This window comes from Eptesicus fuscus, chromosome 15 (assembly GCF_027574615.1).
Source record: "Eptesicus fuscus isolate TK198812 chromosome 15, DD_ASM_mEF_20220401, whole genome shotgun sequence".
In the NCBI taxonomy this organism is placed as follows: Eukaryota; Metazoa; Chordata; class Mammalia; order Chiroptera; family Vespertilionidae; genus Eptesicus; species Eptesicus fuscus.
Window position 1 is genome coordinate 69,378,454 of NC_072487.1, and position 22,820 is coordinate 69,401,273.

Sequence of the window (22,820 nt, forward strand, 5' to 3'; positions counted from 1 at the left end):
CCCCCACCCCCCGCCCCAGAGACTGAGCTTGTTGAGGGCAGGGGTGGCTCCTGCGATCTTTGTCCCCCAGGACTTGGCACGGAGAAGGTGCTGGGGGAAGGTGGGCCCCTGGAGGTCTCCTGACTTGGGGCTGCAGGGTCAGAGTGCAGGATGGACCTACCAGGAACCCAGGTAGCCCGCCCCAGGCTGCAGCCCCGGAGTTTCCAGAGGGCTTCAGCCAGCCGAGGAGGTGGAGGGGCGGGGAGGGAGCCTGGGCCCTGGGCATCTCCCCTCCTGCAGAGTTGAGCACATTTTGTTGGATTCTGCTGCCATCTTGTGGTTAAAGTGATTTGTGGGGGCCCCCTCCCCCTGTGGCCTGGAAGGGGGTGGACCCATCAGGGGACCCTTACTGAGTGTCTGCTGTATACCATGCAGTGGGCAGACTAGGATGCAGAGTGCAGGGTCCCTGCGCACAGTGGCGTGGTGACGGGGAGCCGCTGAGGGAGAGCAGCGGGCTGTGGTGAGAAACCTGAGCTGTCATACTTGGGTCGCTGCTGCTTCGAGACCTGGCACTGAGCTGGACACGCATGATAATAAGGGCTAACCATTGTACAGTACTGTCTGTGCGCTGGACACTGTTCTAGGGACTTCGCCTATATTAGCAACTCATCTAATCACCCCCAACAGTCCTGTGAGGCTGGTACTGTTATCCCTATTTTATAGATGAAGAGGCACAGAAAGTAATTGTGGAACCAGGCAATCTAGCACAAGTCTGCTCTCTTGACTGCTTCACTCTGTACTTCCTATCTTCCGGTCTTTATGGTAACCCCATTGGAGAGGCGTCATTGCTTCTGATTAGAACAAGGACATGGAGGCTCAGAGAGGCTATGTAGCTTGCCCAGCATTGCACAGCTGGTCAGAGGGAATTCCTGTCCAACCTGCCAGACTTAAGAGTGTGTGTTCTTAATGTCGGGTCTCGGACTCAGGGACTAGGCCATCACTGATACACATGGTGAAGCAGCTGGAGTTGACCGGAGAACCAGAGGGGCATGTGTCCACACTCAGCTCAGGCCAGCTGGGGTCGTGCAGGGGTATAGACCAGCATGGAAGAACTTCTGTGTGTTTTTTTTTCTTAAGAAGCTAGAAATTTAAATTTTATATGAGATCTCCTAATTTCAATGTGTTGATCCACCATTAAAAATTGACAGCATTGTATGTGTTTAAAAACAACAACCCTACATCTGTGGGCTGGGTTTGCTTCGTTTCTCTGTTCTAATCATTACACCAGGGGCAGTCAGGGCAGACATCCTGGAAGTGGCAGGCTTGTGGCCAGGCCCAGTTGGAAGGGCAGGTCTCAGTGGGTAAAAGGGCGGTGCCCTCCAGCTATCCCCAACTGCCCAATCTTTGCCCAGGGAATCCCACCAAGCCTTCCAGTCTGCAGGTTCATCACCTCCTCCAGGAAGCCCTCTCTGATCTCAACTATCAATCACACTCTCCTCCTGTTCCCCCCTCCCAGCAGCCTCCACACTCTCTCAGCTCTCAGACAGTGGGCAGACTCTGAGTGAGGACAGTGGTGTGGATGCTGGTGAGGTGGAGGCCAGCGCCCCTGGTCGAGGCAGACAGATGGCGTCCACCAAGAGCAGGAGTAGCAAGGAGCCACCTCGGAACGAGAGGAGCACAGAGGGGGCAACCAAACCGGTGAGTGAGGGGGAGGGGGTCACAGAGGGTGAGGGGAAGCACAGGAAGTCCCTGACCAGGGTTCAGCTTGTCAAGTGACCACAGGGAATGGAGCGAGCCCCTCACTGGAAGTCGGTGTGGGCACTGGAAAGGGTAACTGGAGGCCTAGTTCAAGTCCTACCTTTGCTGTGACACTGACCAGCCGAGCCCTGAGGCTGGTCTTGAGAATCTTAAAGCTCAGTCCTGACTTGGTGAGGTGCCTGGGGTGGGGGGGGGGGGGGCGGGGTGGGGGGGGAGAGCGCAGACCTGGATTGAGTCCTGGTGCCACCACCAGGCAGCCTTGGCCGCCCCTTAACTTCCCGAGCCTCAGGGATTTTTGTGGCGATTAGGAGCTGAGAACACCAAGTGCTTAGCTCGCTGCCTGGCATATTGGAGGCTCCCAACACAGGCTGGCGTCTGAGCCCTGCTGACCTAAAGCTGTCATGCCCAGGCCTAGACACTGAGAAGGCTTTTGTCACTGGTCTCCTTCATACCCACAGCCTGGACTCTTGGAGCCCACATCCACCCTGGTCCGAGTGAAGAAAAGTGCGGCCACGCTGGGCATCGCCATCGAGGGTGGCGCCAACACCCGCCAGCCCCTGCCCAGGATCGTCACTATTCAGGTACTTCCCCAGGGGCCCCGCTGACTGTCTCCCCCTACCCCTGGGAGTCTTTTCTCGGCATCCCAGGGTTGTGCCACCCCTACAGGTGACCCAACACTGAAGGGCAGACCCAGGCTCATACCACCTTTGCTCTCCCTGAGCCTCAGTTTCCTAATCAGTGCCATGGACACCCAGATGGTAGCTGCCAGGTTGGCAATGTCAGATCTGACCCTGTGGGTAGCCAGAGCCAGGCCAGCCTAGTCCTCAGGTGCCCGACGTGCCTCCGACCTGTGTCTCACCCCACAGCGAGGTGGCTCGGCCCACAACTGTGGGCAGCTGAAGGTGGGCCACGTGATCCTGGAGGTGAACGGGCTGACGCTGCGGGGCAAGGAGCACCGGGAAGCCGCGCGCATCATCGCCGAGGCCTTCAAGACCAAGGAGTGTGACTACATCGACTTTCTGGTCACCGAGTTCAATGTGATGCTCTAGGGGCTGAGGCCTGAGGGCCTCCCACCGCTGCCCAGCCCCTGGCCCGGCCCCTCTTCCCTCCTGGCACTGTTACGCTCCCTGAGGGGCCGGGGCTGCATGGCCAGGGTAGCAGGAAGACACCCCCACTCCTTCCGGGCCCGCTGGACCAGAACCGGGAGAGGAGGGCCAGGCGAAGCAAACAGAAGGTCAGGTCAGGTCAGGATCTGGTGCCGTGCACGGTACACAGCAGGCACTCACGACAAGTGTGGCTTTCAGGAAGGGGAAGGACACAGCGTCTTGGCACGTCCGCCTGAGGTCTGCCAGGGCCTGCTCCTCTGGGTTGACTGGGGGGCACGGTGCCCCTGGCCACCCAGGACCTGGCCATCCCCAGATGCCTTGGCTTTGTCTAGAGTGAGGTCACATGAGAATTCATGGACACGGCCCCCAGCCCGGGGGCATCTTGCAGGACCTTTAGTGCCACAAAGAAGCATCAAGCACCCCCTTCCCATTTACGCCCCCATTCCTCCTAGCTCCTTGTCCCCCATGGTATTTATTATTTATTTCCCTCTCCGCACCCTGGGGACCCAAGACCCCAGCTTCCTACCGCACCCCCCTGCCTATCCCAGAGGCCTTGCAGGTGACCAGCAATGTCAGTGTATTTATATACAGAGCTTATGACTTTAATTTTTCAATAAAGAGATCTGAACAAGGTTAGAGTCCAGTGTGCTGTGTGGCCTGCCTGTGTGACTGGGGTCTTGATTGCTCAACGTGGAGATGGGGGTAGGGCAGTTAGAGGCATCAGAGCACCAGACATCACCACCCTCTCCCCTCCCCTCCCCGCTCCTGCCCCTCCCCCCCCACACACACACTTTGGGAGTGCAGGGGCACTTGAAACCACACCTGTGTCTTGGAACACCCTACCTGAAGGTTACTTACAGGTAATACTTTTAGATTAAAAGGCACGGGTATGTCATGGGGCAGAATACACAGTGTGCGTGGATGTTTTAAATTACAGGGAGGTGGCCCACCTTATGGCAGGTCCCAGAAACTGACTCTGAGGTGAGGATTTGTATGCAAGTGATTCATTAAGGAAGGGAGAGGCAGTGAAGGAGTGGGGGCTCAGGAGGGGAAGGGGAGCAGCCAAGCCTGGGAGGGGAACACCAGAGTGTAAGTTATACCTAGAGTTGTACCCCCTCAGGGCGGGGGGACAGGGCTTTCATGCTCTCAGTCTTTGATCAAGGCCTGGGGGAGAGGGGAGAGAGAGACAGTAAATTCCCAATCACATCTCACCCTCTATCTGTGCAGGCCACATGCTGTTCTAGGAGCCCAGGGCAGTGGCTGTTACAAGTAACAATACACGGAGGGGAAAGAGGAGAGGGTGGCAAGAGATGGTTGGCTTCCCAGCCCCTAGGCCCATTTCCTTCATCCCCAGGGTTCCTCTGGGGCAAGAAGAGTTTGAGAAGGTCTGCTTTGTCCGGCCCAGTGTCCAGCGCCTGCCAGAATGGGTCCGGGGCAGTTGATCCCACAGACCTGCACCAGATTCTGCACTTGGCTGCCCCTGTCCCCTCCCCAGGCCAAGGAGATCACCTGGAGACCGGAGCCCTGGATTCCGATAGACCTCTGAAACAGCCTATCCCAGAAGGTCCTAGCCCCGCCCCAGTCCTAACACCCCTGCAGGGAAGAACCCTGACGTGGCAGCCGGAGAGCTTTGTCAGGCCCCAGATCTCCTGGCATCAGACTCTAAAGCCTGTGTGATCAAGGGCAAGTGATTGCATCTTTCTGAGCCCAAGTTCCCATCTGGAAAATGGGTGTGGTAGGCTGAAGAACGGCCCCTAAAGGTATTCCGATCCCTGGAACACGTGAATGTTACCTTATATGGCAAAGGGACTTTGCAGATGTGATTCAGGCATTTAGCTGGGGAGGTTATCCTGGACTATTTGGGGGGGCCCCAACATGATCACTTGGGTCTTTGAAAAAGGGAGGCAGGGGGAGGGAGGCTGGACACAGAACAGGAAAAGGTGTGATGATGGAAATGGAGGTTGGAGTGGTGTTTTGAAGTTGGAGCCCAGGAGTGCAGATTGCCACTAGAAGCTGAAAAAGATAAGGAAATGGGTTCTCCTTCAGGCTCCAGAAGGAACCTGCCTGGCTGACATCTTGACTTGAACCAGTGAGACTGGTTTTGGACTTCCGACCTCTCTTTGTAAGAGAACCAATTCGTGTTATTTTTAAGCCAGGAACTGGTGGTAATTTGTTACAGCAGACACAGGAAGCCAATGCATGGGGATGCTGATGCTTGCCTGCGATGGAGGTTGGGATGCTGTGTGTGGACCAGGCTCCGAGTCAGCCCCAGGGAGATGACTGCAGTCAGGGTGATGGTGAATGAAGAAAGGGGCCCCCTGGTCTTATAAATGCCACTCCTTTCCCAGGCCCAGGGGACAGAGAGCCCCAGCAGCTGCAGCCCATGGTCCCAAGTTTGTAATCTGAAAAACATAAGTTGAGAATGAATTTCTAGAGCCATTGCTTCTGAAATTGCTAGGACTGACTCTGGAGCCGTGGAATTTTAAACCTAAAAAATTCATTTGCAAGTGGATTTAGAAAGGTCAAATTGCTTGCCCAAAGTTGCATCACTAAGTGAGTGGCAGAAGACAAATTTAGGCCTATGACAAATTTAGCCTGGCTTCCACAACATGAAGCCCCAGAACAAGCACACGTCGTGTTGTCTTTTGAAAAGATCCAGTATCCTGGGCGAAGGCAGCTTTGAATATTGTAAGAGGGAGGGGCCAGAAGTCCACCTGGCACACATGTGCCTGTGGCCCTAAGATCTTTACTCATGACACCAGAGCTGGAGGGGAGAGGTATGGCTAGAGAATCTCAGAATTAATAGAAGAAGACAGAAGGTGAGTTTTTGGCTTGAGCTGGGGTCTCCTCAAGCAAGTGCCAAGTTGGCCTTTAAATCCCCTGGAGCCCTCTCTGCTTGAGAGAAAGCAGGGTGGGGGTGGGGAGGGTGGAGTAGCCCAGTGTGGGGAGTACGGGACAAACAAGGCCCAGCTCAGGGTGCACACCTTAGTGTCTAAAACCCGGCATCATATTCCACCTCCACCACTTTCTGCCTGTGTAAGTGGGCAAGTCACTTAAACTGAGCCTCAGTTTTCTCATCTTTAAATGGGAAGCATAATACTAACCTAACTTGTGAATTATTGTGAGGGCTTGCTAAAATTTTTCCCTGGGACAGAGGAGGCCTTTGGTGAATAGAAGCTGCTATTGTAATTCCCACTAGAGATGTGCACAGGGAGTCACTGGCAACCTGGGGGGACTGATAACTGGGCTGCAACATAGCTGGATGCAAGTCCTTGGGAAAGTCACTTCCTGTCTCCAGGCCTGTTAATCTCCCCTGTGAAGTACGATTCTTCTAGGAACTCTTTAAATTAGGTCCATTGTTTTATTTCTTCGTGCAAGAGTAGGTCTTCCTTCCCCCGGCTACCGGCACCAGCTTCCCTCTGGCACCCGGGACCTGGGCTTCCCTCGCAGCAGCCCGGGCTTTGTCCAGAAGGATGTCTGGTCTAATTAGCATATTATGCTTTTATTATCATAGATAGTTCTAGTGCCATGTTTATTTACTTTCGTCAGCTACACTGTGAGGCAAGAGCTACAAATCCCATTTATCTGAAGCTCTGTGGCAGCCGGTGGCAGAACTGGGGCAAGTGCCTAGGCCAGTTTGACACTGTACACAGCCATTCTTCAAGGTGCATTTCATATTCACTGCAGGACCTTGGGCAGATTCTTGTTTCTCTCCAGGATTGGGGTTTCCCACTTGCTCTGGACTAGAATATACTCATGATAATACCAACGTACCTCATAGGAGAGGATGGGTCCATAGTAAGAGCTTACAACGGTGCCTGACACATAAGTGCTCAAGAAAAGCTTATTACAGTATTATTGCTACTGTTATGAAGCAGTTCGTTCCACTATGAAAGTTTTATTTCTTCCTCGTTGCAACCTGGCACAAATGTCTTAACTCCGGGCTTCAATCTCGCGTCTGCAGCCGGACGGGTTACCGATTTGAGATTTTTCCCGGGTGGAGTCGAGTCTGACTCCCTGAGGGCGGGCCGCAGGCTACCGCCTCTCTGTGATTGGTGCAACTTCGAGACCCCGCCTCCTGGGGCCGCACCCCGCCCGTCAGAGGCCGGCCTCGGGGATTATGCAAAATATCTCCGCCCCGCCCCGCGCCCGGATTGGAGGCCTTTGTTTGCCGCTCAACTCCAGGAAACCACCCCGCGCGGCGGCGGCCAGCAGGTGAGAAGCGGGGAGGGGCTCGCGGTGGGTCCGGGGCGGGTTCTGGCCCCTCGCTGGGTCTCAGTTTCTCTGTCGGGGGAATGGGAAGGGAGGGTGAGCAGCGCCGATGGGCCTGGGTCCACGGGGACGGTGCTGATCTCGGTCTCTCCCACGTGGAAACCATCGCCGCTCTGGGAGTGGGAGGGAGTCCTGGAGAGGCTATCCATTCCGAGTCCAAACCCGGGAGTCTCCACCGTCCGGCCTCAGTCTCCACCTCCGCGCAATGGGGGCGTTGGCTTTTTCTCACTGCCTGCGGCTGGCGCGGGTCCAAGGGAGGGGGGGGGTCCCGAGGGAATCTGGAGGTGGTCCTTGGCCCGGCCGAGGGCTGTGTTTGGGTTAGAGGTGTGGCCGGGTAGCTGTGGTTACGGGGAGGTGGGACTTTTCTGTCCTGGGATTTGTGTGAGGTTCGCTCACCCGGCAACCACCGCGCACCCTGACAACCCGGAGCCGCGCGCCCTCCCCAGACGCCTAACGCAAGTTTCTTTTCCTCTTTTTGGCGGGGAGAGAGGTAGAGCGAGGGCCAGCATGGGGGTGGGCAGCTCTGACAGTGGTAGGAACTGGAATGGACTGCGGAAATGTAAGAGCAGCCCCTCTTGGTACACAGATGGGGAGACTGAGACTCAGAAATGGGGCACAGCTCAGCAGGGCAGGTGCCGAGCTGGCCAACTCCCCAGTGGGATGGGGCTGGCGGGGGCAGCGCCAGAGCCAGTTTTTTGGTGCGACCTGGATAAGACTCCTTTGCCCGGCTTTTGTTGAGAGAAAGGACAGAGTGGAGCGGATCATTACCTACGTTTAAAAAGCTGCTGCTTCTGAGTGAGAAAGTTGGAAAGGAAAGTTGCTGATAACAAACTGGGGCTATTTTGGAGCTGAGAAGAGAAGCTGAGACAGGCTGCAGTGAAAAGAGACATTGTTCCTGTCCTCTAGAACAGAAGGAAAAGAAATGGCTGAAACTGAAGCATGAAGGACTGAGGTTAGATATTTACAGGGACTTCCCAAGAAAACTTTCCGGGCACCTCCTCTAGAGTTGAGGGGTTTTACTTTTTGGCCCTTGGTCCTGTTTTGTCAAGAAAACAATTTCTGCCCGTCCATTTCAGGGGGTCTGAGTCTGGCTTACTTACCAGTAGGGGGATGGACCTGAGGGTGTTTGGGGACCATTTTGGGTTTATTCCCAGGAACCGTCTCAGTTCTTCTGCAGGAGGGAGAAGGTACTCGTGTGGGGCCTTTGCCTCCCAAAGTCCAGTGGTTTGCATTTGAAACATGTGATTTGGGCTGTTTCTTGCAAGGAAATTTCATCAGCTCCCATCAGCCTGCACAGTCCACCAGGGGCGCTAGGGTTGGGGTTTCCAGAGAGCCTGGGAATGGTCCAGGCACTGAGGCTGTCGTGCTGAGAGCTGAGAGTGTTTTTTGAAAACTGGTACATACCAAGGACATTTCCAAGAGGGAGGGGGTGAAGAAAAAATGTTTTAGGGCATCCAGCTGAATCACCAGCTGAATTCCACATCCTTTTTATGCTTCCTCGGTCCAGGGAGGTGGGACAGATCTGGAGACTGGGAGCTAAAAGAACTTAGTTCACATCCTCAGCCTGGCTTCAGTTCTGAGCATCTCAGTTTTCCCATCTGTAAAATGCCCACTTCAGCGCCACTTTAAGGCTCACATGAGGTGGCATCCTAGAGAATTTTGTGCAGCCTACATTCTGAGTTTGGAGATGAGGAAGCTGAAGCCCAGAGAAAGGAAGGAATAGCAGCAATAATATTATGGTAATAATAACTAATGGTTATTGAGTGCTGTATTCTAGCCATTGTGCCAAGGGCTTTACTGCAATGATTGGGGTCCAGAAAGCCGGGAGCCCTTGTCTATCTTGTCACTAATCACCTTACTGGTGCCCCGGACAGAACCCTACACATAGTAAGTGTTTATTTAGTACATCGTTGATCACCTGTATTATATCACTTCCTGGCCAGGCAGGGAGCCAGGTCAAAATGCCTGCACTCCACTGCAGATCCCCTGAAGGGTGGATTTGGAAAGGAAACTTTTCTGGATGAGGCTCCTAGTCCAGTGGTCGGCAAACTGCGGCTCGCGAGCCACATGCGGCTCTTTGGCCCCTTGAGTGTGGCTCTTCCACAAAATACCACGGCCTGGGCAAGTCTATTTTGAAGAAGTGGCGTTAGAAGAAGTTTAAGTTTAAAAAATTTGGCTCTCAAAAGAAATTTCAATCGTTGTACTGTTGATATTTGGCTCTGTTGACTAATGAGTTTGTCGACCACTGTCCTAGTCTATTCTGTGAGTTGTGCAGTATAGCAACCCTCTGACTTGGGAACAGGTCTGTGAAAGCCTGAATTCCAGGCCAAAATATCTGACCTTTAACCTTAAAGTGATAGCACCAATCATGGTCTTTAAGCAGGGAAAGGCTTGACCAGAACGATGCTCTAAGAAGATTATCCGGCAGCAGGTGCCCAAGGGATTGGAGGGGCAGGGTGAATGGGAATAGGCTCTGAGTGACAGGGGAGCCAGGAGGATGCTAACGGCACCCCTCCTGTGTTTTCTGAGCACCCCCAGGTGCTAAGCTGAGCAAACACATTGTGCTGTTACTCTACACTCATGCTCCTGAAGAAAGTGCTACCCCAGTCTATAGATGAAGATATCAGAGAGGTTCAGAAATCTATCTAAAGGTCAGAGCTACCAGATCTGGAGCCAGGCCTTCCTGCCCCCAGACCTCAGCATTTAAAAAAAAAATAGATTTTTATTGATTTCAGAGAGGAAGGAAGAGGGAGAGCGATAGAAACATCAAAGATGAGAATCATTGATTGGCTGCCTCCTGCATGCCCCTGCACTGGGGATCGAGCCCCCAACCTGGGTACGTGCCCTGACTGGGACTCAAACTGTGACCTCCTGGTTCTGGTTCATAGGTCGACACTCAACCACTGAGCTACGTGGTTGGGCAGGCCTTTGCATTTTTAATTTCTCGGTCCCTCCTCCCTTTTAACCTACAGTCCCATCTTGGCTCTGCTCTTCCTTTCCAGGTGCCAGCCAGACTCCACCATGGTTGTGGAGAGAGACGCCCTGCTCCCAGGGTGGTCCAGCACTGGCCTCTAGATCCTAGCCAGCATTCTCCCTCCCCCGACCCTCCCCTGAGGCTGAGCCTATTCTGGGGGAGGGGCCGTGATCAAGACCAGAGTGGGATGCCTACCTGTCAGTCTTTTGGAATCTTGGGACCACACAGCCAAGGACCACGGATCAGGAAGGGCACCAGTGTCCAGGAGACTGTACTGAGCCCCTCCCCGTCAGGGATTCATTTGGAGGGTAACGCTTTATTTATGGGTGCAGATCCGACTCTGCCTCTAAAGTGCTGTGTGATTTGGGACAAGTTGTGTAACCTCTCTGTGCCTTTCCTCATCTATTAAATGCCTGGTTATGAGGATCCAGTCGGACAACACATGCCATGCCCCTCAATGTTGAGTGGTTAAGGCTGGGATTTGCTTCCTTTCCTCTTTGTGATTTTCACATATTCCTACATGTTGTGTAATGGCTATGTGTGCAGGAAAGAACACATAGTATGAGTTTAAAAAGAGGAAGAGAGAAGGTGTGGGATGGGAGTTACAAAATGTCAGAGCTGCAAAGGACCTCAGAGAGCCCACCCACTCTGCTCAGCTTGCATGGGCGGGGCAGGGGGTGGGGTGGGAGGCCAGGCCCAAGGTCTCATCAGAATGAGGCACTACAGATGTGTGGTGGTGGCTTTTATGGGGTTTTTTTTTGCCCTAGCTGGTTTGGCTCAGTGGATAGAGCGTTGGCTTGTGGACTGAAGGGTCCTGGGTTCAATTCCAGTCAAGGGCACATTCTGGGGTTGTGGGCATGATCCCCAGTGGGGGGTGTGCAAGAGGCAGCCAATCAGTGCTTCTCTCTCATCATTGATGTTTCTATCTCTTCCTCTCCCTTCCTCTCTGAAATAAAAAACATTTTTAAAAAAGAATAGTAAATGCTCCTTTTACTCTTATTCTTAAATCAGCTGTTATTTTAGAAAATACAATAGGGAAAAGGAGTAAACTGGCCTTAGTTCTACTGCCTAGTAATAATTATTGAAACCATTTGAGCACCTCTCTCCTTCTTTTCCCCCTTTTTCCTCCCTTCCTTCCCCCTTCCCTTCCTCCACATTTTACTGTGGTTTTTTCTTTCATGGACTCAAACTAGATATATATTCTCCTATAGCTGACGTGTTCACTTAACATATCACACTGCTATCTCCCTTCATATTCTTCTACAATGTGACGGTCAATAGCTGCATAACATTTCACTGAGTGGAAATGCCCTGATTTAACTTAGTGGTCTCTTGCTATTGGACCCTGCGGTTGTTTCCAACCTTTCCACCCACTGCGAGGTTCATTGCAGCGTGATTATCATTTACTCTCTGGGCCCAGACAGCTTGGCTCAAACCCAGCTTCTTCTCCTGTGAAGTGGACAGTAATTCCTGCTCCTTGGATTGGTGTGAAGATTAAACAACGAGCTTCTACCCTATAGGAAGGCCTTTACAGAATAGGTGCTCAGTGAAGTGTGCTGTTAGTGCGTTCCTGGCGCATGCACACTTTTGTTTGTTTGACTCTTCATGCGGCATGAATTTGGGAGAGAGAAAATGTGTGTGTGTGTGTCTTTTCCTCAATGTGGACACACCCTCCTCAGAACCCATGTTTCAGTTGGCTAGGAAGGCCTGTTTCCTCCTCTTCTTAAGTATTCCGGGTGGGGACACAGTTTCTAGCTGTGTCAGTGACCCCAAAACTGGTTTGAGGGTTACAGGGGGAGGGTCATGGGGGGATGGCACCATTTCTCTCCCCTTGGGAGGGCTGGCTTTGCTTTTTTTGTGTACAGGACCCAAAACTAGAGCTGGGGAAGCTCCAGAGCCAGGAAAATTAAACTCAGCCCTGCAGGGAGCAGGCCACCTGGGCGTTTCACGGATATGGCCAGAGTCATTGATGGGTGAGCTCTGTGCCAGCTGGGCCCTGGGCCAGGACTTTAGGCACACGGTCTCATTGATCATCCCAAGGATGCTATAAAGTCAGTATTATCCCCACTTTACAGATAAGGAATTTGGGGTTCAGAGAGGTTAAGCAATTTGCCCAAGGGCACACAGCTTTCAAGAGAGAACCTGGAGGTCTGACTACCCAAAAAATCTATGTTCCCATACCCCTGTGCCCTGCAGCCTCCCATATACATGGCCTTCTGCCTGTGCGGGCAAGTGCAATCAAAGAACCCAGGAGATTTAGTGCTAGAGGGTCATTTCTGATAACCTCAGGGATAATCTCATTAAGCCCAAGGTTCAAAGCTAAGAGAGGGGAAGCCACTTGGTCCAATGTCACTCAGCCTGGAACTTGGGTCTCTACTTCTCAAGCCAGGCTTCCATCCATTCTTTTTGGTTCACTCCGGGTTGTGGGTTCGATCCCCAGTAGGGGGTGTGCCGATCAATGATTCTCTCTCATCATTGATGTTTCTATCTCTCCTTCTCCCTTCCTCTCTAAAATCAATAAAAATATATTTAAAAAAAAGAAAACAGCCCTAACTGGTTTGGCTCAGTGGATAGAGCGTCAGCCTGCGGACTAAAGGGTCCCAGGTTCGGTTCCCGTCAAGGGCATGTACCTTAGTTGCGGGCACATCCCCAATAGAGGGTGTGCAGGAGGCAGCTGATCAATGTTTCTCTCTCATCGATGTTTCTAACTCTCTATCCCTCTCCCTTCTTCTCTGTAAAAAATCAATAAAAATATATTTAAAAAAGAAAAAGAAAACAGAAAGGCTCTGTGCAGAACTAGAGTCTCATTCTAAAGCCAGAACATGGACTTGGTGAACTGCAGTTAGTTGGTAATAAGCTGCACCCCTGATTCTATGGTGCCGAGGGCATTCATTATCTCCAGAGGCTGCCATGGTGAGAGCACCGAGTACAGCCACTGAGAGGTGGGTCTTCGTGTGTTTGAATCTCTACCGGCACTCACCTGCTCTGTGACCATGGGCCTCTGTTTACCCACCTGTAAAATGAGAGTGTCACACCTGCCTCAGTGGGTTGTTGTGAGGGTTACAAGCCAGGCCTGGGCCACTGGCTAGACTTGGTAGCTCATCCATCGTATATTACTGTGCTTCTACTGCTGAGCACCCCACTCCACTGTCAGAGACAGACTTCACTTCTAATTCCCAATGGGGAGCCCCCAAGGAGGGCACGTGGGGCTGAGACCTACAGGGTGCCTGGAAGTTGGCAGGGAGAAGGAATGGGGTTGGGTGAGGGCCCGGAGCACAGAGCATTTGTCCCAGGAACAGCAAGGAGCCCTGTGTGGCAGGAGCCGCCGAGGGAGCGGGGCACAGAGGGAGGAGAAGCAGGAGCAGCGGCCAGGCTGTGGAGTTTCAGTTTCTTTCTCTGAGCGTTTTAAGCACGGAGGGGCCAGGTGTGGACGCTTCTGTTTTGGCAAGATCCTCTGGTGCGGGGTCGGGTATGGACTGCAGGGACCAAGAGCTCTTGCAGGAGGCCACGTGGGGATACAGAGAAGGGGACAGATTCTGGTGAGAGCAAGGAAATAAAATCAACAGGAGCTGCTGAGAGATTGGTTATAGGTGTGCGGGAGAGGGAACTGTCCAAGATGTGCACCTGGGTGAAAGGTGGACCAAACTAGGGAGGCTTGGGTTTGGAGGGTGGGATAGAATGAGCTCAGTTGCATTGGTTCACTTGGCCTGTGGGAGGAGGGGGCACGGCGTGCGCAGAGGCAGCGGGGAGGTCTGGTAAGGCTCGGAGGCGGCAGGGAGATGGACCAGAGTACAGGAGAGGGTGTTCTCCTCGGTGTTAGGCAGATGCCCCGAACGTGGGCTTAGGGTTATCCAGGGGCTACGGGGTGTGCCTGGCAGTGGCAGCCACCTGGCGTTGATAGCGGTGCTGCCGGGTTAATGACCGGGGAGGGAGAGTGAGTGAGTGACAGGGTGTCAGGGGAGCCCGCCCCTCGCACAATGGGCCACATGGCCACCAGAGCTGGCAGGGAGGGGGCCTCATTAGGGTTTGGCTGTGCTCCATAGGCTGGGTGCCCCATCACCCAGATGTGGGTAGAAGGCAGGGAAGGAGTGGGGGGTGATGACTGGAATGAGGGCACCTGGTTCTAGCCTGGCTTTGCCATATACTCAAGGCTGATCCTGAGAAAGTTCATTCATTCATTCATTCAATCACTCATTCATTCATTCATGTTCCAGGCTCCTGGTTCTGCACTTTGCAGACATTACCTCATTGGATCTTGGCAGCAACCCTGTGGGGAGGCTCCTCCTCTTGGACGCTTTAAGATGAAGAAGCCAAGGCTTAGAGAGATGAAGGTTCAGAGATCCCAGAGCCAGCAAAAGATGTGAACCCAGGGCTGCATTGACTGTAAGATTCATTTTTCTCTCCACACTGGTGGTTCCCAAACCTGGCTGCTCATCAGAATTACCTGGGAGGGTTTTTGGGCAATACAGAGACCCTCCCCCTCCCTCCCTCTTTTCTCTTGTTTCCTTAATCAGAATCTCTGGATCCTAAGCAGGGCCAGACTGGATGCTGAGCCTGCCCCTCCACCCTGGTCCTGCCTCTCCCCGCCTCTCCTCTTGGTTCTCTCTGTTCTGGGTACGCAGCCTGCTGTTCTCAGGGAAAGCCCAGCTGGTTCTCACCTTACCCATTGCACTTGCCCTTCCAGAATACTCTGCCGTCAGCCCTCCTTGTGGTTTGCTCCTGCCCCATTCTTCCTTCCAATGCCTTGATCAAATGTCACATTAGCACAGAGACCTATCTGGCCAGTCCCATACCCTTCTCCTCAACCTGTTCCTCTCTGAGCCATGGGTTCTCTACCAGGACACACACCACAGTCACCTGAGACCCTGTACAATCTCTGATGCCCAGAGGCGGATTCTGTTGAGCCTGGGATGTGGATCGCTGTTCCATCCTATCCTCTCTGTATTGTTCACACCTCTTCCCCCCCCTCCCCCTCTGTTGTCTGTCCCTCTACTAGAGTGGAGCCAGGGCTTGGCCTGTCTTGTGCCCTGCCATATCCCCAGCACCTTGAAAAGCATCCAGCACACAAGATACGCTCAGTAAGTACTTGTCAAATGAATGAGTGGAATGAGGGGGGCTTAGGGAAAGGCAGGTGAGCCCTGGGAACAACAGGGAAAATTCACCTGATCAGCCAGTTCCCTGCCTGCGTGCTGCCTGGAAAATCCTATGTAGCCATAGGCCCTGCTTGGGGCAAGGACAGTGGGTGGGATGGCAGGAATCGTTGCAGCCTCGCTGAGATGTGGGGTTGCATGTTGGCAGACAGGATGGACAGCCAGAGCTGGAAGGATGCCAGCCAGCATCCAGTCTGACCTTCGTTGTATATATAGGTGGGCACTGAGGCCCAGTGAGAGAGGGGGCCTGGGCCAAGGTGGCGCCCTAGAGGGTAGGCGCAGTGGAGAAAGCTTCCAGTCTCTGCATGCTGAGTGACCCTGGCCAATCCCCTGACCTTCTCGGGCCTTTAGTCTCCTCAGTCTGTATTTTGGCTGTGATGGTCCCCGGCCCTGACATCGGAAGGTCCCACGAGTCCTTTCCTGGGCAGTAGAGGCCCACAGAGGGCCCGCAAGGGGTTAAGCTCCTCCTGCTCTGTCTCACTCTGCACTCAGACAAACCCCCTCCTTCTGACAAACACTTGTAGGAAATCAGGCTGGGCGCTTCCTGCCTCGGCGAGGCGGCCTCAGCCACAGCGGGGCGGGGAGAGGTGGGGAGCGATGCTTGTCTGTGAGCAGCAGCAGCTCGGGGCTGGCAGAGCGGCCTGGAGGCGGGCCAGGGCGCCATGGAGGCAGGGGGCTCCCCAGGTTTGGAACAAAGACCTCCCACGCAGGTCCTCTGAGCCTGGGCCAGCAGGATGGCGAGACCCGGGAGAGGTAAGGGAGCGGAGGAGGGCCGGGGAGGCCGCCTTCCCTCCGGACAGGCCAGTCACAGACTCGGGACAGTCCGGGAGGCTGGACCAGCCCAGCCAGGAAGTTGCAGCTGCTGCGACAGCTGTATGACTTCTCTCCCGGCTGAGGGGAGCCCGGCCCCCCAGCAAGGGTGGATTTTAGGGGGATTTCCTCAAGCCTCGGGTGCTGGATTCCAGTCAGAGCTCTGCTTCTGGTCTCAGTGAACTTGGACAAGGGCTGGTTCCTCTCTGTGCTGGAGGTTCCTCCTGTGCGCATGGAGAGTTAGTCCCACGGCTGCTAAGGGCCTCAGACATGATGCACAGATGAGGAGCAGGCCAGGAGGCAACAGGGGGTCCCCAGAGAGAGGGGCCCCTTCTGCTGCCCTAGGGCGCGGAGAGGAGCCGGGGGTGGTCCGGCAGACCCAGCGCAGCGCTCCGGGCTGGCGGGATGAGGGTCTGTAGCAGCCAGCACGCTTCCCTCTTTCTCCAGAGAGCTGGGGGCTGGAGGGGGGACATCCGGAGTGGGGAGTGGCTGGTGCCCTGCCCGCCGGTCAGAGAGGGAGGCCAAGATTGGGGCTCTGACCCCAACAACCCAGCCTTTTTGGAGGAGCCCAGCCACTTGGTATCGGGGGTTTCTTTCCCCTTCCTCCCGTCTCCCACCCCACAGTGTGATGGACTTGGTTTCAGAGTCTCATGCCCTGGGTTTGAATCCCAGGCTGCACGTCCAGCTGCGGGGTCTGGTGAGAGCCTCTCTTGCTCCGTTTCACATCTGGGAGATGTCAGGGTCAGGGTGGGGGCGGGGGCCCCCTCCCCGACCCCGGACAGCCCTGGTTGGAGAAAGCATGGGGAGGTGGAGGTGGGCTGTGTGGCTGCAGCGGGCAGAAGAGAAAGAGGATCGGGGAGAAGGGGACATAAAGGGAAGGATCCTGAGTTTCAGAGCAGCTGAGGGGGCAGAGGAGCCGCTGAGTGGGGGTGGCTGACCCACTCGGGAACTGGAGAGAGAGGCCACAGGGTCTCATAGATGCTTGAGAGAGCTAGGGGTAGGGGCGGTGCCGTGGAGTGGGGGAGATGTACAAAAGGAGGGGGTAGTGATTGGTGCTTCCTTGTGGGGCTGGCAGGGACTTTTGGGGGGACTTCATGCTAACAGGGCTTTTCTGGATTCAGGCCCCAGCTCCCAGGCTAGAGCCTTCACCCCACCCCTCTGTGCCTTCGCCTATGCTGTTCCTCCTGCCTGAAATGCCCTTCCCTCCTGTTCTGCGCCCAAATCCTCTTTGTCAGCTTGATGCTTCTTCCATAACTCTCTGTATTGTCTCCCCCCACCTCGCCTTCCTTTGAAATTTTGGAATGCTTCTGCTCATTTCTGTATTCCCGTGTCTCGTGTCGTGCTTGGCACACAGTAGGAGGTCGTAGGTTTTGTTTTTTTTTAAAGTTAATTTGCTCAATATATATCTTTGTGACAGTGAAATGGGACCCCAGAAAGGAGGGGGGGGGTTGTAGCAGTTCTGAGGCTGTTGCCCTCAGAAGCCAGCGAGACAAGCGGGAACCCCAAAGTGCATTTAGCCACCTCCCAGGGCCATGCCGCCTGGTGGTGACAAGAGCAGGTGGCGTATCTTCATTTCAGAGTGAGGAGAACCCGCCAACGGTTCACGGCGGAACCTGGTCTCCGACGCCCAGCTGGCTTCCCTCTCACAGCCGCCCAGTGAGCCCGTGTCCTTGTGCAGCCTGCGGCTGGCATGCGGTTGGCGCTCATGTGTGTTGTTCACTGACCAGCTGGCTGGCCGGTCCTGAGCTCCGCGGCACCGAGGGCTGGGGCTTGCCTGGAAGACAGAGTCCCTGCTCAGAGAGGCTCACAGCTCTCAGGGCCTGGGGTGCCTGTGCAAACCCCCAGCCAGTGACCGCAGCTGCCTCCGACGGGCAGCCTCCCCCGGTCACAGTGAGATTTCTGAGCTGACTGAGTCATCCCGGGAGACAGGATGTTCCTCTTTGTGCCCCAGCGGCCTCTGTGATTGGGCAGGCTGCTCTGTGGCACGGCTAGCAAAAAGCCCTTGAAAAAGTCAAAAAACCACACGCCTCCCCAGCCCCTTCCTCAGGCGGATGTTTCAGAAATAGAAGAGCAACAGCTCTTAGCACCTGTCACACCTGCCATAGTCGCAGCGGCGGGGGGGTCTAGTCAACCTGAAGGGCTGGCCTGGCTGGGGATGCTGGTTCAAAACGCGGACTCCTGGGCCCTATCCCCAGGGCCACCAAGTTCGGCTCTTTGGGTCAGCCTAGGAGTCTACATTCTTAGAGGATTCTTAAGAGCACTCAAGTTTCAGGCCCACTCACAGGGATTTCCAAGGGGGATATAGACACCCCAGAGGGTATGGGAAAAGGATTAGAATGTCCCTTTAAAATATTTATTTTCTATTGCATCTTTGATATATTTTTTCCAATATATGTAATATATTAGCATGAGACTACGTGTCTATAAAGTTATAAGAAATATACCAGGTTAGGCAATAGTAAGTTTATAGTTGTCCATATAGAAAGTAATACAATAATTAACAAGTAGTAATACAAGAATAAACGCTGTTTCCCGTACTCACAACTGTAACCCTACTTTTGCCCCACCCTATATATACGGTATACAGGCAAATTTATATTTTTCCTGATGAGCTGTGTGATTAAAAAAATTTTTTGGAGACTACTGGGCTTTTCAAAGGGGGACACTTTCAAATCTTGTTCCGTCACTAAGCAGCTGGGTGATCTTGGCCACGTCCCTTCCATGTTGAGCTTCTGTTTTCTCATCTGAAAAGTAATTTTCCCGGGACCCACTCCCCTGGGAACCTACAGGGAAAGCGTCGAGCCCAGGCCGGCAAGAGAAGAGAAGCCTGGGGAGTGGGGTCCCGGGGTCCCTCACAGGGTGATCTGGAGGACATTGTGGGGGAGAGAGGAAGCTAGAGGCAGGGAGGGGAGGAGGCCCCTGAGCCCCTGCCCACGGAGCAGGGTTGCCGCCAGAGGGGAGAATGTTGTTCCCTGTCCCCACCCCAGGCCTCGAGGAGGCTGAAGGCTGCAGCCTTTCTCGGGCACCATGTTCCCAGGGGAGCTTCTCTCCAGAAATAGTTGCCTGCTGACCTTTCTCAGCCGTGCACATCAGACTGACCCAGACCCACGTGCTCACGAGGCTGCGGAGACAAACACAGACCCGTTTGTCCTCGGAGGCCCAGAGGTTTTTATACTCGGTCATCTCCACTCCATGGAAGGACGAGCCTGACCTGGGCTCCAAGGTGACCTTTCACCCCAGTCTGGTCCTGGCTGATGTGTGGCTTCGGGCAAGGCCCCTCTGCTCTCTGGGCCTCAGTTTGCCCACCTGTAGAGCCAGGCCTGGCGGCCCCGCCGAGCTTCTTGCCTGCTGCTGTCTGCTCTGTTCCCAGGACTCTGTTCCCAGCGGGGGCGCCTGGGGAGTGTTGGCCATAGCAGGAGGGCAGGGAAAGAGGAGGCAAGAGGAGATGAGAGGGAGGGAAGGAGCGGGAGAGGAGAGGATAGAAGGCAGGTGGGGAGGAGTCCTCTTTCTGCTGCCACAGGCCCCCCTGCAGCCAGGCTCCCCACTTCTGGTTCATCCCCCCCCCCGCCCCCCCCCCCCCGAGCAGCCAGAGAACTTCTGAGCCACACCCCGGTGTGCTCTCCCGGATCTGGGATGCCCTTCAAGGGCCTGAGCAGGACCTCAGAGGCCCTCCTGAGTCTGGCCACCACCCCTCTGCCCATACTCTCTGCCATCCAGTTGGTAGTGGTCTGTACCAGTCACCCCCTCTGGCCTCTCGGCCTTTGTCCTGGCTGGTCCCCCTGCCAGGAATGCTTTTTTTTAAAAAAATTGAGGTGATACTCACATAACATAAAATTAACTATTTTAAAGTGAACAATTCAGTGGCTTGTGGTATATTCACAAAGTTGTGCAACCGCCACCTCTATCTAGTCCAAAACATTTTCATCACCCCAAAAAGAAACCTGTGGCCATTAAGCACTCATTCCCCAGGGCCCCCGTCCCCCAGGCCCTGATAACCACCAGCCTGCCTTCTTGCATTTACCTGGTCTGGATATTTCATGTCAATGTGGCCACACTGTGTGTGGCCTTTGTGTCTGGCCTCGTTCACTCAGCAAAATATTTCAGGTCCATCCAGGCTGTAGCATGGATCAGCACCTCATTCTTTTGTGGCTGATTAACAGGACATTGTGTGTTTAGGCCACGGTTGTTTACAGTCACCGTTGATGGATGTTTGGGTTGTTTCTACCGCTGGGCTCTTGTGAGTAGTGCTGCCGTGAGCGTGCGTGTGCATGTATGTTTGTTTATCTGTTTTCTATTATTGGGGGTCCTGGAATGCTCTTTTCTCCATCCCCCTACTCCCGATTTGAATTCTTACCTGAGGGGGGTCAGGGAAGGTTCCGAGAGGAAGTGGCTTCTAAATGGGCTGGGCCCCTGCCCCCCGGGCTCTGGCCTGTGCCCAGCGCCCATGCACGGAGCCTGGCACCTGGTAACAATCCTAGCACACATCCCACACCTGCCAATGCTGGCCGCCGGGCCCCTTATCATGTATCTCAGGTCATTTCCCCCAACTCTTGAGGGAGATGGAATTAGTATCCCAATGTTACCGAAGAAGGACATGAAAACAGGTGACTTGCCCAGGGTCACACAGCTTCATGGGGATGGAGCCAGGAGCTGAACCAGGGCTTTTGATTCCAGAGTTCCGGCTGGTAACTTCTTGTTCTGTAGAAAGAAGGGGACCTGAGGGTTAATGCTGTCCCTCGACTGTGTCCCCGACAGGCCGCAGGCAGGATGGCTGGTGCTGAGAGGAGCCGGTGACTCTGATGCCCTTAGCGGCGGCAGCTCCACGTCCTGAAGATGAAGTGGCCCAGGTGAAGCGGTCCAGGTGACGCGCAGGCCGGGCCCAATGGCCAGCTCGGGGACGGAGGTCCACTGGTCCGAGCCAGGCCTGGGGAAGGGGCCCCAGCGGCGGCGCTGGGCCTGGGCCACGGAGGAAAAGGATGCTCGTGGGGGCGGCCCACACAGCTGGGGAGCAGAGGAGCCCTTTCCCAGCGCCACCAGCCCCGAGCTCCTGGAGGACTTCGGCCTGGCCCAGCAGCACCTGCAGCCTCGGCCATGGGACCCAGAGCCGCGACCTGATGGGCACCGAGGATCCGAATCCGAATCGGGAGAGTCTGCCGAGGAAGGTGAGACCGACTCCCCCAGCCTCACACTGGCGTCCCCCAAACGTCCTACCTTCTGGCAGGAGGCGGGGAGTGGGAGGGAGTTTTAGAAGCTATTTTAACTGACATCTATGAAGTCTATAATTTAAAAATCTTAAAGATTTAAATTACATAAGTGATACTGTTTATTGCAGAAAATAGAAAAAGAGGAAAAACTAAAAATGACATATCCAGATAAATTCTTCCTTATGTGTCTATGTGTGCAAATGTAACATGGCTGTATTGTAACCTGCTTTTTTGTAACTTAATGGACATGAACATTTTCCCAGCTCATCCAATAGTCTTCCGCAAGTCATTCCTAGTGGCTGACGAGGAATTCCGTGGTGTGGATATTCTGAAATATGCTGGCCCAGTCTCTTGCTGCTGGGCACTTAGGTTGCTGCTAGTTTTTGCCATTATAAACCGTGCAGAGGTGGGTATCGTTAGCACATCTCTGCACACTCGCTTTGATTAATAACCCTGGTCGTTGAAATGGCCTGGTCCAGGGGTTATGCCCATTTTGGAGATTTTGTGAAATCCCATTTAGCAGTGGGAATGTTGGCATCCCTTGTTTTCTAAAGTAAGTCTTCCCTTTGCATTGAGACCAACTTGCCAAGAAGGGCTTGGCAAGGCCCTTCTCCTCTCTGAGTCTTGGTTTCCCCATCTGTGAAATGGGGGTAATAATGCCCTTGGGAATAGCAAGAGCTCGATGCATGGGATCTATTAGACTTTGAGTATGGAAGAAACACCCCTGTCTTAGGATTCTGCGAATCAGGCAGCACCCCGCCCCCCGTGGGTGGTAGAGGAACCATTAGGCTGGTAGTGGATTTTTTGTGCCATGACCCAAAGTTCCTCATGCCAGAGCTACCCACTCAGGATCTGTTTCTGAGCGCTCCCTCAGGACGGTGACTGAGATGCCCTGGGAGGAAAGGGCAGAGGCATTTCTTCCTGAGGTCACATGGTAACCCCTGCTATGATGTAACAGCAGCTGCCATGTCCTTTGCCCCTACTGTGTGCCCGGTGCTGGGCTAGGCACAGCCCGGGACTTGTCTCATTCCCTCCAGGTAGGAGGGACAGCCTGTAGTCTGAGTAAGGACTGCCAGAGAGCCAGCTATTTGCCCATGCCCCCCTGGAAGGGATCTGAGGGACCAGGACCGAACCCAGGGCTCCCTGGCTCCAAAGCCCACTCTCTTCTCTCACTGCATGACCCCCAGTGGCAGAAGCTAACTTGCCTGCATGGCTGGGACCTGGGTTTTAGGTCCCAGGCCTGCTGTGAACTGCTGTGTGATCTTTGGCAAGATGCTTAACCTCTCTGGACGTTGCATGCGCTGCTGTAAACAAGAGAGACTTGCTGAAGGAGATTCAAGGAGGTGAAGGATGTAGAGATTCCAAGGGTAGGGGAAAGAGCATAGGGGAGCAGAGAGTGGTACAAGGGTTATGACAATGGTGCTTCACCAGAGCAGAGAGCCTGTGCCGGGCAGAAGACAGACTGTGTCTCAGACAAGGTCTGTCTCAGAGGCTTTCATCGTATCGAGGACAGAGACGGTGCTCCATAAACACGGACTACATGGATGATGTATAGACGGATGGGTGG

General features: G+C 54.3%; 2 protein-coding genes across 5 annotated transcripts in view; both read left to right on the forward strand.

The window, feature by feature from the left end:
- Window positions 1–3,479, forward strand: part of WHRN (whirlin) — a 64,452-nt gene extending 60,973 nt beyond the window's left edge. For 2 of the 4 annotated variants that reach the window (XM_028161399.2, XM_008152101.3), the window contains 3 exons: window positions 1,496–1,677; window positions 2,196–2,318; window positions 2,604–3,479. In XM_028161399.2, the coding sequence (XP_028017200.2) occupies window positions 1,496–1,677; window positions 2,196–2,318; window positions 2,604–2,786 (488 nt within the window). In that variant the 3' untranslated portion in view covers window positions 2,787–3,479. The remainder of the gene's footprint in view (window positions 1–1,495; window positions 1,678–2,195; window positions 2,319–2,603) is intronic. The other 2 variants (XM_028161400.2, XM_008152102.3) reach the window with 1 other exon arrangement.
- A 12,416-nt stretch (window positions 3,480–15,895) lies between these two features.
- AKNA (AT-hook transcription factor) overlaps window positions 15,896–22,820 on the forward strand; it is a 42,845-nt gene continuing 35,920 nt past the window's right edge. Inside the window, exons 1-2 of the mRNA XM_028161391.2 lie at window positions 15,896–15,992; window positions 20,805–21,211. Coding sequence (XP_028017192.2) covers window positions 20,932–21,211 — 280 coding nt within the window. The 5' untranslated portion in view covers window positions 15,896–15,992; window positions 20,805–20,931. The remainder of the gene's footprint in view (window positions 15,993–20,804; window positions 21,212–22,820) is intronic.